Source organism: Erinaceus europaeus, chromosome 14 (assembly GCF_950295315.1).
Source record: "Erinaceus europaeus chromosome 14, mEriEur2.1, whole genome shotgun sequence".
Lineage (NCBI taxonomy): Eukaryota > Metazoa > Chordata > Mammalia > Eulipotyphla > Erinaceidae > Erinaceus > Erinaceus europaeus.
Genome location: NC_080175.1, coordinates 42,802,896 through 42,813,205, shown reverse-complemented (window position 1 = coordinate 42,813,205; position 10,310 = coordinate 42,802,896). Strand labels below are relative to the sequence as shown.

Below are 10,310 nucleotides of genomic sequence, written 5' to 3'. Positions count from 1 at the left end.
TCGACATAGTTCTCATAGAGGTAAAATTAACTTACATTCAAAGTCTGAGTAAAAAAATAGTTAAAAATCAATATATTTTAACTAAATTAGTCTAAAAAAAACAACCTGCGCACACCTAGGGTGTGTCTCCATCTTGAATGGGTGTAACAAAAGGTTAAATTGACTTATTGATATGTAAAATTCTCAAATTCCTTCTCAATTAAAAACGTTAGATTGCGCTATGGTTATGCTAATGATTCTCATGTATGAGGCTTTTTTCTTTCCATGCTTCTTATGTTTACCTTTCCACATTCTATTGTTTAAACTTTAAACAACCTTAAAATTATACTAAAAAAGACTTCCAATTGTAATAGAGTCATCAATTGTGATAAACTTCTTCTTTTTTTTTTTTGGAGGGGCCCTCCTCTTGGTGGTTGCGGTTGCTGGTGTGGTGCTGGCGAAAGGATCTTGGCATTCAGACGTCACCCTTCTGACCATCAGCTTCCTCTTCCCCCTGATTGGCCATGCCACGGGCTTTCTGCTGGCTCTCCTTGCCCACCAGTCATGGCAGAGGTACAGCTAAGTCACCCAGAAGCTTCTTAACGGAGAGGAAGTTCAGCGCCGGGCAGTGGGCGGGTTTTACACTCTGATTGCTCAGGACACATGAAGAGTTTTGTCTTCACAAGGTGGAGGGACCAGGAGGGTTTATCAGAAAGTGTGTGAGAAGGGCCAAAGAGTTCTGCACAGCAGCGGTGCACAGGGCTTGCCTGTGAGAAGTCTCAGGTTCAGTCCCCAGGAACCACCAGTAGCCAGAACCAGGTGGTGCTCATGTCAAACAAGTGAAAAAAGAGGATGAAAAGATCATGGTAATTCCATATGCAGAAAAGAGTGAAGGCTGAACTGATGGGAAGATATCATCTGAAATTCAAATTGGAGTGTTCACACAACTTGCTGAATACAATTCCATTATTCTGTTCTGCTCTCTTCTTTCTAGTAATTTTTTTTTTTTTGCCCATCTCAGCCATCCTTTATTTTTTTTTATCCCCTGAGGGGAAGTTTTTTTTTTTATTTAAGAAAGGATTAATTAACAAAACCATAGGGTAGGAGGGGTACAACTCCACACAATTCCCACCGCCCAATCTCCATATCCCACCCCCTCCCCCGATAGCTTTCCCATTCTCTATCTCTCTGGGAGCATGGACAATTGTGATAAACTTCTAACCTGCTACAAGTTTTGTTTCATAGTAAGTAAATTGCAGCTGTCAAGTTCTCTACAGAAAAGCGAATTCCAACAGCTGACCTTCCTTATACAACTTTGCACCCCCTGGCATTCTTCCGTGGACATCTGCTTTGGACTGGCATTTCTATCGGACTCACTGGTACACCTCTTGGACACTTTGCACAAAACTAGCAGCTTCCCTTTATGCTGCTGGGTTTCTCAAAGACTCTAGGCTTCACCCTCCCCCCCATGCTAGAAAATGCCTGTCTAGGCAAGTAAAGCCCCCCAGAGGCAAAAAAAAAAAAAAAAGGTCCCCCTCAGGCCTTCCCTTGGCAGCACACTGGTTCTTGTTACTCGCTTACATGTTCCTCCATGTTTGTGCCAGTTTCTTTTTTTAAAAAAAATGCCTGTACGATATAGGTTTCTGTTCACCCCACACCCCTGATACTATGGTCATTTAGTTAAAAAGAAAAGGGGCAATTGCTGCTATGCTTCACATTGGTTTGGTCTCGCTCCCCACCCCCCCAGGAGAATTGGTTTGGCCCTTGCTAGTTTCCAGCCTCTCTTTCTCCCCACCCCCTATGCTACGTAGTTCAGGAGTTCTTGGCACTGCAGAGGAGAAGGATGCAGGACAGATCTGTGTGGTGATTAGTTTGGGTTAGTTTATGAATCGTTGTTCGTGAATAAAGAAATACAGCTTTCCGGCCCAGCCATGTGTCCTCGACTCTCTGTTTACCGCCTCTCTGTTTACCGCCGCGAAGCTAGCCTGGCCTGCTGGAGCCCCGAACTATAACAACACCGAAGTACTGTGGAACTCAGAAAAGTCCTATAGGCAGTAAAGGGACTGGGCGGAGGGCAGGCAGCTCGGGAAGGCCTGCAGTGATCTCAGGCCCCACTCAGAGAACCACAGGAACCTGTCCTCTCCCACCCTGCCCAGCAAAGGCTGACCCTCAGGGCTCAGGTGACCTGACACTGTCATACTCAAGGGCCCACCTTTCCTGCCACTGCCACCCCTATTTATACCCCTGAGCTGGAGGACCTGCTGCCTGCCTGCCTTGTCCCTGCAGTGGCCAGGTGTGTCCTGGGCTAGAAGATGATGGAGCACTTCCTGTACCCACACTCGCCCCCAACCCCCCACCCCCGCATCTGAGAACCAGGGAGCAGAGCCTTTGCTTCAATTGGGGAAATTGCAGAGGTGGGGGAGGGGTGGAGAAGGACTGGGGGGAGGGGCTTGGCCTTTGCTGTCGGGGCACAGGGTTTTCACCTGTAGTCAAGGGTTTGACAACCTAAGGCCCCAAGCAGTTTTCCATACCAAGCCGGCACACTGCCAGGCCACCTATGGCTGCTGCTGCCCACTAATTTTGCCCCTCCTTTGTGAGCCCGGCTTCTTGGAGGGTAGGGCTCAGCTCCTGGGCAGGTGTGGGAGACACCTGTGGCTCGCCTTCTGTAACCTCTGCGGGCGGCTGGGGGCAAAGGAGGGAACTAACTGCATGCCCTGCAGGACCCCTTGGCCTCGCCCTAAGAACCTGCATCCCTCAGGACCTGTTGGCAGGAGCCCGGCCCCATCCTATTTTGAGGCCCCACCCCCGAGGCCCCGCCCCCGGGGCAGATCGGGGGCGACTCCCTCAGCAGTCCAGAGCGCCTTGCTCGTGAGGTCCCCGGGAGCAGCTGCCCCGGCCTGGGCGCAGGGCAGCCCCGCAGCTCCGCACCCCCACCTGGTGCTCGCTTGTTGGGGGGGGGGCCCTGGAGAGCCCCGGGCCCCAGTCCCTGTTCAGGGAGGCTGCCACCGGCCATGTCTCCCACCCTTCCAGTTTCTCCCCCCTGGGAGGCCCCAGTCTGGTGAGGGAGGGTATAGCTGCGGCCGCAGGCCACCCCCCCCCACCTCAGCGCCCCCTCAAGAGTGCGCTGACCCGGTCGCCCCCAGTCCCCTATGCGTCCCGCTGCTTGCGTTCCCCCACCACCGCCGCTCCCTCCGAGATGGAGCCCTTCCTCAGGAAGCGGCTGGCCTTCCTGTCCTTCTTCTGGAACAAGATCTGGCCAGCCGGCGTGGCAGATCCGGTCTCGGACCGGGAGCTGGAGCCCCGAGGCGCGGAGTTCCCAGCGGAGCCCGGCAGCCCCCCTGCGCCCGCGCGGCTGTTCCGGGCGCTGTCAGACTTCAGGGCGCGTTGCGCGGGGGAGCTGAGCGTCAGCCGAGGGGACTGGCTGTTCGCGCTCCAGGAGGATGGGGAATACCTCTTCGCCCGCCGCCTCTCCAGTCCGCTCTGCACAGGGCTGGTTCCCATCACCTGCGTGGCCAAGACCAGCCCGGAGCCCCTCTCAGATCAACCGTGAGTACCACCGGCCGCTTGGTACCTGCTTGGAGGGGCGGGAGCAGGTGGCGGCACACAGGTGCTGGGGTCCCAGGCCGCCCTGCTGCTAAGAGGGAAAGTGGTGTCTGCCAGCTGAGCACCCCACCCTTGACTAGCCAGCCTCCTGCATGTACTCAGGAGCAGGGCCTGGCCGGGAGCCCTGGCATTCTATGGTGTTTGCTGTGTAGGTGCTGAGCGGAGGGGCGGGGGCTGGGGTGCAGCTCAGAGGAGAGAGACACAGCTCACCCCAAACCCATTGCCACCCTCAGCAAGGATACAGGTGAGCAGAGACCACTCTGAGGTCCCCTTGTGTCGAGAGGAAGAGGTGGTGAGCTGGTGAGGTCATGTGGGATCAGAAGGGGACACTCCCTGTCCCTCTTAGCTGTCCACACTCTGACAGGACAGGTAGAGTGAGCCTAGCCCCCCACCCACCCACAGCCAGTTCAGGACACCCTCTTCCCTCCAGGTTGGGGGCAACCTGGGAAGGAAGAGGACCCAGTCAGGCTGCCCTGGAGGTCTTCTCAGAGAAGGTGCCCCAGAATTAGGGTCTGTGTTGCCTCCTGGTCCAGATGTGTGCTGGCTGATCTGGGCCCTCCCATGTGGGTAGGCACCACTGCAGCTTCCCTCTCCCCCATTTCTTGACCTGTTGAGAACCATGGGGCCAGCTCCCCAGTCTGCTACCCAGATCCTGGCTTGAGTGGCCCCTGTGCTGCCCAAAGTGATGCCAGCCTGACCTCGCCCCCCCCCCATGGCCCCTGCAGACTGTGTAGTCTCTCAGCCCTACTCAGGGTTCAGGGTTAGAGAAACCGTGGTGTCACAGGGGCTAGCAGGTAGCAAGGGAGCTTGGGTCACAGGACATGCTTTCTGGAGGATAGCCCAACCCCACCCCAGGCCAAGTGACCCCCAGATGAGGGGCCCAAAGCCCCCCCCCATTGTGGTGGCAGGGCAGGTCTCCTGGGGGAGGGAGGGGCAGGGATCCAGAACTAATGACTGTTTTCCTGGGCCCCAGATGAAATGATGGGCCACACTTACGGTGTCATTAGCCCCAAATGCCTGGCTACTGTCCCTGGGCCAGGTGACCAGGCAGGGGAGGCCCCTCCAGCTTCATAGCAAGTCTCCCACAGCCACAGGGAGAGACCCCAGGACAGCCCCAGAGCCCAGGTGTGCTCAGGGGCTCAGGCTTAGAGCTCCAGTTTCTCCCTCTGGCCCTCGACTCAGGGGAGCAGGGCTTTCTGCTGGAGGCCCACTGTGGACAGAGCTCAACAGCCTTGTGGGCTGAACCCTTGCTCCTCAAGTGAGCTGGCCAGCTTTCCCAAGCCTGCTGCCTCCCACTCCCTGCCACCAGGCCTCTTCTCCAGGCATCCACATTCATGCCCTTCAGTCTCACCTCACTCTGACTCACGCCTCTGCCTGCCGGCCCTGCTGCTAGTGCTGCCACTACTGACCCCTCCATGACTGCTGGTGCTCCCACTGCTAACTCCTCCATGATCACTGATGCTCCCACTGCTGGTCCCTCTGTGACCAATGGTCTCCTACTGCCAACCCCTCAGTGACCGCTGGTGCCCTTCTGCCAGGCCCTGTACCCCACATTCCAGAATGCCATAGCTTTGTCCACCTGGTCCCCTTTGGGGAGGACCCCTTTACCTTGTGTCAGCTCACTCTGAGTCATTTGGTGTCCTCTAGAGTCACTGCTGGTTCTCCCTGACCAGATCTGACCCTGCCTGGACACTGTTCTGTGCCTCCCTATTGTGGTGGATGAGGGGCTGTGCCCACAGTGGGGGCCTCCTGTCTCAGGTACCCCCAGAAGTTCCAGGGTGTAGGCACCTCCAGGGAAGAAGCTGATTTGGATGTGGGGTTCCTTTACCTAGTCTTGGGGGGCAAACAGGCGAAGGGAGAGGACAGGGAGTCACACCTGGGGTGAATCAGGTAGACCACCTGCCAGAAGGAGTGTCAGATGGGGAACCCCCGCTGGCCCCTACCCTGTCTCCTACTGAGATGTGGGCCCCTGAGTTTGGGAATCCTACACCAAGTGAGGAGTAGCCTTGGCATGGGGGTGGGGTGGTCAGGGTGTTCGATTCACAGCAGGCATCTGTGCACAGATGCCTGCTGAAAGGAGCTTGGGGCTGGGGCTTGTAGACCCATGAGAGGCTGGTGGTCATTCTATGGGGGAAGGTTAATGGAGAGTCTGAGGATGAGGAGGTGTTGCCCCCCTGTGGGGACAGAGCAATGGTCACTTCTGGGGCTGTCCTGGTAGTAATGCCACCTGGAGCTGGAGGTGGCAGCCCTGTGCCCCTAGGCTCTCTGGCCCTTGTTGAGTGCATGAGTGGCACTGTTTCCTCTGGCCAGTGCAGGGTAAAGTGCTCAGGCTGGGCCTGCATGGTGACCATGTCTGCCTTCTGCAGCTGGTACTTCGGTGACATCAGTCGCACCCAGGCCCAGCAGCTGCTGCTCTCTGCTGCCAATGCACCTGGGGCCTTCCTCGTGCGGCCCAGTGAGAGCAGACGTGGAGACTACTCACTGTCAGGTACCAGACCCCCACCGTGCTCTGCCCGGCCCCACCAGCCCTGGACCTTGTGTAGGTGCTCCTAATCTGGAACCATCAAGGCCCGAGAACACCCATGCTAGTCCCCTTGGTGTCTGCGGAACCATCATTCATGTGGTCACTTATTCACACATTCACTCATTTGTACACTCATCCCACACTTGTGCATTTATTCACTCATTTATTCCACTCATGAATGAATTTATTTGTTCACTTGCTCACTCGTTCCTTCTCTTACTGGGGGCTGCATTCTAGAAGCACCCAATGAGCTCTTTGCTCTCTGTACCATATAGGAGCCCTTCTCACTGGCTCCTGGTCTGAAGCTGCCCACATCTCCTCCTTCCACACCCTGGCTATTTCGACAATTGTCTGGGTGTCTCAGAGAGGTGGGAGTTGGGGCTCTGGGTCAGAATGCAGCCAGATGTGCACCCAACCCCTGTGCCCCCAGTCCGGGCCCAGGCCAAAGTGTGCCACTACCGCATCTCCATGGCTGAGGATGGAGGCCTCTACCTGCAGAAGGGTCAGTGCTTCTCCAGCCTGGAGGAGCTGCTCTCCTACTACAAGGCCAACTGGAAGCTGCTTCAGAACCCACTGCTGCAACCCTGCATGCCTCAGGTGGGCCCGCCTACCCCAACCCGCCTGCTGCTCTCTGCTGGCTTGAGATGGGAGGGGCAGCCATCTTGGGCTGTATGAGGGGGTATCCTGCAGGGCTGGGTGGTCCCATGACTCTCCCCCATGCTAGCTGGGACAAGGGCTCTCCATCTTTGGGGAACCCTGGGCAAGGAGACTGCAGATGCCTTCTCCGAAGGCCCTATTCTGCAGGGGAGAAGCAAGGAGGGCTGGGCCAGCCCAGGAGGACAGGGCTGCCCCAGTGCCTCAGGGCAGAAGTTGTGGGAGGAGATGCCCAGCAAATGCCCACATGGGCCTCAGTATGCTCCTCCCCCCACCACCAACAGCTAGCCAGACAGGGGCCAGGCCACGATCCAGTTCCTCTGGTCCTGTAATGACACCCTGACCAGGGACAGTAATGAGTGCTGATGGATGCTTGGCAGGCCCCAGTCCAGTGTCACTTAGGCCTCAGAACCATTAGGACAACCCCCCACACACACATGCACCAAGATCAGCACCCAGTCGTCCTTTTGCCCCAGCCAGGTTAGCACTGTGTGCTGGGCAGAGATGCCCAGGCCTGGTGCCCCTCACCACAAGAGAAACTACCCCTCCACATGGTGTGTGTGTGTGGGGGGGCAGACGAGGTCCTGAGTCTCCTCCACCCTGCAGAAGTCCCAGGAGCAGGACCAGTGGGAGCGGCCGCGCTCTGAGTTCGTCCTGCGCAGGAAGCTGGGCCAAGGCTTCTTTGGGGAGGTGTGGGAAGGCCTGTGGCTGGGCTCTGTGCCAGTGGCAGTCAAGGTCATCAAGTCAGGTGGGTGCACTTTTGCCTGCACCCTCATGTACCCCTGGGCCGTGGTGTGGTCAGTCCTGGAGCGCGCCCTCTCCCGCAGCCGACATGAAGCTGGATGACCTGGCCCAGGAGATCCGGACGCTGAAGAGCCTGCGGCATGAGCGCCTGATCCGGCTGCATGCTGTGTGCTCCACGGGCGAACCTGTGTACATCGTCACTGAGCTCATGCGCAAGGGCAGCCTGCAGGCCTACCTGGGCGGTGAGTGTGTCCCCTGCAGGCCTACCTTGGGAGTAAGTGTGCATCCACAGCAGAGCCCCCTCCAGGTCTCTCAGAGGACCTGTCCTCAGCACCAGATGCCCTGCATTGTTTGAGCTGCAGATTTCTGGTCCCGTGGGTGGGGCACTGGTTAGCAGCAGGTTCAGGGGCCAGGCCTGGGCTTCATGGTCCTGGTACAAGCTTCCCCTGGGGTTGACCTATCCCCTTATGCCCCCTTCCACCCCCCTTCGCATGTGGCCTCCCCTGTCCCCAGGAGGCTTAGTGTAGTGGATGAGCTGCATGACTGTGACTTGACACTCGGCCTACTGCAGCTTCCGTGGGCAGTACTGTCCCCACCCCCACTTAGAAGTGAAGAAATGGAGGCTGGGGGCACAAACTACCCACCTGCCTGTCTACCCTTCTGAACCCTGGCCTCTCCCTGCAGGCCCTGAGGGTCGGACCCTGAGCCTGCCGCTGCTGCTGAGCTTTGCCTGCCAGGTGGCCGAAGGCATGGGCTACCTGGAGGGCCGGCGCATCGTGCACCGTGACCTGGCCGCTAGGAACGTGCTGGTGGGGGATAACCTGGCCTGCAAGGTGGCCGACTTCGGGCTGGCCCGACTGCTCAAGGTCAGCAGGGGCTCGGGTGGGGGGCAGGGCTGGGGAGGGGCTCAAGTGGAGGGCACACCAGCCACTGTTGGCTACTCCCCCAGGATGATGTATACTCCCCGAGCAGCAGCTCCAAGATCCCCGTCAAGTGGACGGCACCTGAGGCCGCTAACTACTGCATCTTCTCACAGAAGTCAAATGTGTGGTCCTTCGGCGTCTTCCTCTACGAGGTCTTCACCTACGGACAGTGTCCCTACGAAGGTGGGCCCCATGGCCGGGAAAGAGGTCAGCCCCCACCTCAAGAAAGGAGCTCTGGGCAGTGAGGGTGTGTGTGGCTGGGGGGGGGGTGGTCCCCACACCATACTTGCATGCCCACAGCACTCCTGTCTGTGCTCTGCAGGAATGAGCAACCATGAGACGCTGCAGCAGGTGATGCAGGGGTACCGCCTGCCTCGACCGCCCACCTGCCCCGCTGAGGTCTATGTGCTCATGCTGGAATGCTGGAAGGGGAGCCCCGAGGAGCGCCCCGCCTTCTCTGTGCTGCAGGAGAAGCTGGGGGACATTTCTAGATGCTTCTACCCCACCTGCACATGACCAGGGCCCAGCCTAACTGGGGCCCTCCCAGGCTGTCCACCCAGAGCACAATGTGGGTCTGTGCCCACACACACCTGTCTGCACATGCCAGGGCTGCTTTCCCTGCCAAGGAGAGACTCAATGCAGGGCCAGGTGGCCTGTGCTTTCTTCAGACCTCACTAGACATGACCCCTACTGAGGCCCCTCCTGCCCACCCCTTCTCATCTGGTTGCTCACAGGCCCGAGTGCATAAGCAGCTTCTCATCTTGGTCCAAAGTCTCCAGGATCAGTGGCCCCAGAGCTGGTCCATGGTGCAGGCAGGGCACCTGCTGGGCACACCTTGAGGTGGACAGACCTGTTTGCATAGGAAGTACCACCCGACCCCCAGTTCCTCACCCCTGGGGTATCTGGGTACTGAGGTTGGAGTGGAGATCAGGTGTGCTGTGGGTGGCACAGATCAGACTACAGGAAGGACCAGACTGTGGTTGGTGGTCATTTCTGAGGTTGTCTGACTCCCTGGGGTGGGGAAAAGGACAAAGAAACAGAATGCCCCCTCAGTGGAGCAGTTTCTGGGGTGCTGATGGAGCTGGGTGTGTGGGTTCCAAGCTGGTCCTGAGCCTTCAGGAGACACTGTAAGCCAAGCTACATGGCAGCTTTGGCCTGAAATAACTGACCTCTGTGTCTTGTTCTGGGCCCAGTGGTGCTCTGGGCCTTGGGTTCTGTGTTTCCCTGACAGTCCTGACAGGAGAGCACATGGGGGCCAAAGTACCCCCCAGCCTGAGGCTCGGTACCATGAAGGGCTCCTCCTCATGCTGCCAGGGCTGGGAATCAGCCTCCCAGGAAAGGAATGTGCTGGCTTGGCCACCAGCCATGGCGGCAAATGTATGTGTGTGTGGGGGGGGTGTGGGACGCTGGGCATTCCTGGGGTGCCTGCCAGCCAGTGGCAGAACGGGTTTGCAGCCAGGGCCCGGGAAGGGCTTGCATTCCCATCTGGGAACTACTTCCTGGTGTAGCTCACAGGGAGGCAGAAGCTCTGCACCCAGGCCAGGGGACATCCCCTCAGCCTCACCCTCCCTGCAATGCCCACCCCCCCCACCCTAGTTTGTCGGGAATGTCCATGACCTTGTCCAACACATCCTGTGATAATCTCAAGGAAGTCAGTGGTTCCACTGTCTACAATAAAGGGAGGTGCCTGCAGTGGCTGGCCTGTGACTCCCTAGTCTCTGTGCACACCCTCCCTACCCACCCTGCAATGTGGGGGAGGGGTTTATATACCAGAGTCCCTCAGTTGCAGACAGACTGAGCCAGCTCTGGGACCTCTCCTGGCTAGATATGAGGGCTGTGATCCCTGGCTCCTGGCTCCTGAGTGGCATTTTTCTTTGGCCGAT

The 10,310-nt window shown here is 57.9% G+C and overlaps 1 protein-coding gene across 5 annotated transcripts; it reads left to right on the top strand.

The window, feature by feature from the left end:
* Nucleotides 1-2,901: 2,901 nt before the first annotated feature.
* Nucleotides 2,902-10,122, top strand: SRMS (src-related kinase lacking C-terminal regulatory tyrosine and N-terminal myristylation sites). 5 transcript variants are annotated; one of them, XM_060171622.1, is made up of 8 exons: nucleotides 2,902-3,525; nucleotides 5,949-6,070; nucleotides 6,537-6,703; nucleotides 7,367-7,508; nucleotides 7,588-7,746; nucleotides 8,189-8,370; nucleotides 8,541-8,610; nucleotides 8,750-10,122. In XM_060171622.1, the coding sequence occupies exons 1-8, from the start codon at nucleotides 3,176-3,178 to the stop codon at nucleotides 8,941-8,943; spliced, it is 1,386 nt and encodes a 461-aa protein (XP_060027605.1). In that variant the 5' UTR covers nucleotides 2,902-3,175; the 3' UTR covers nucleotides 8,944-10,122. The 5 variants fall into 5 exon arrangements, with proteins under 5 accessions (XP_060027605.1, XP_060027604.1, XP_007524541.2 ...); XM_060171621.1 differs by having other exon boundaries at nucleotides 8,541-8,634; XM_007524479.3 differs by having other exon boundaries at nucleotides 8,454-8,610.
* Nucleotides 10,123-10,310: the final 188 nt, after the last annotated feature.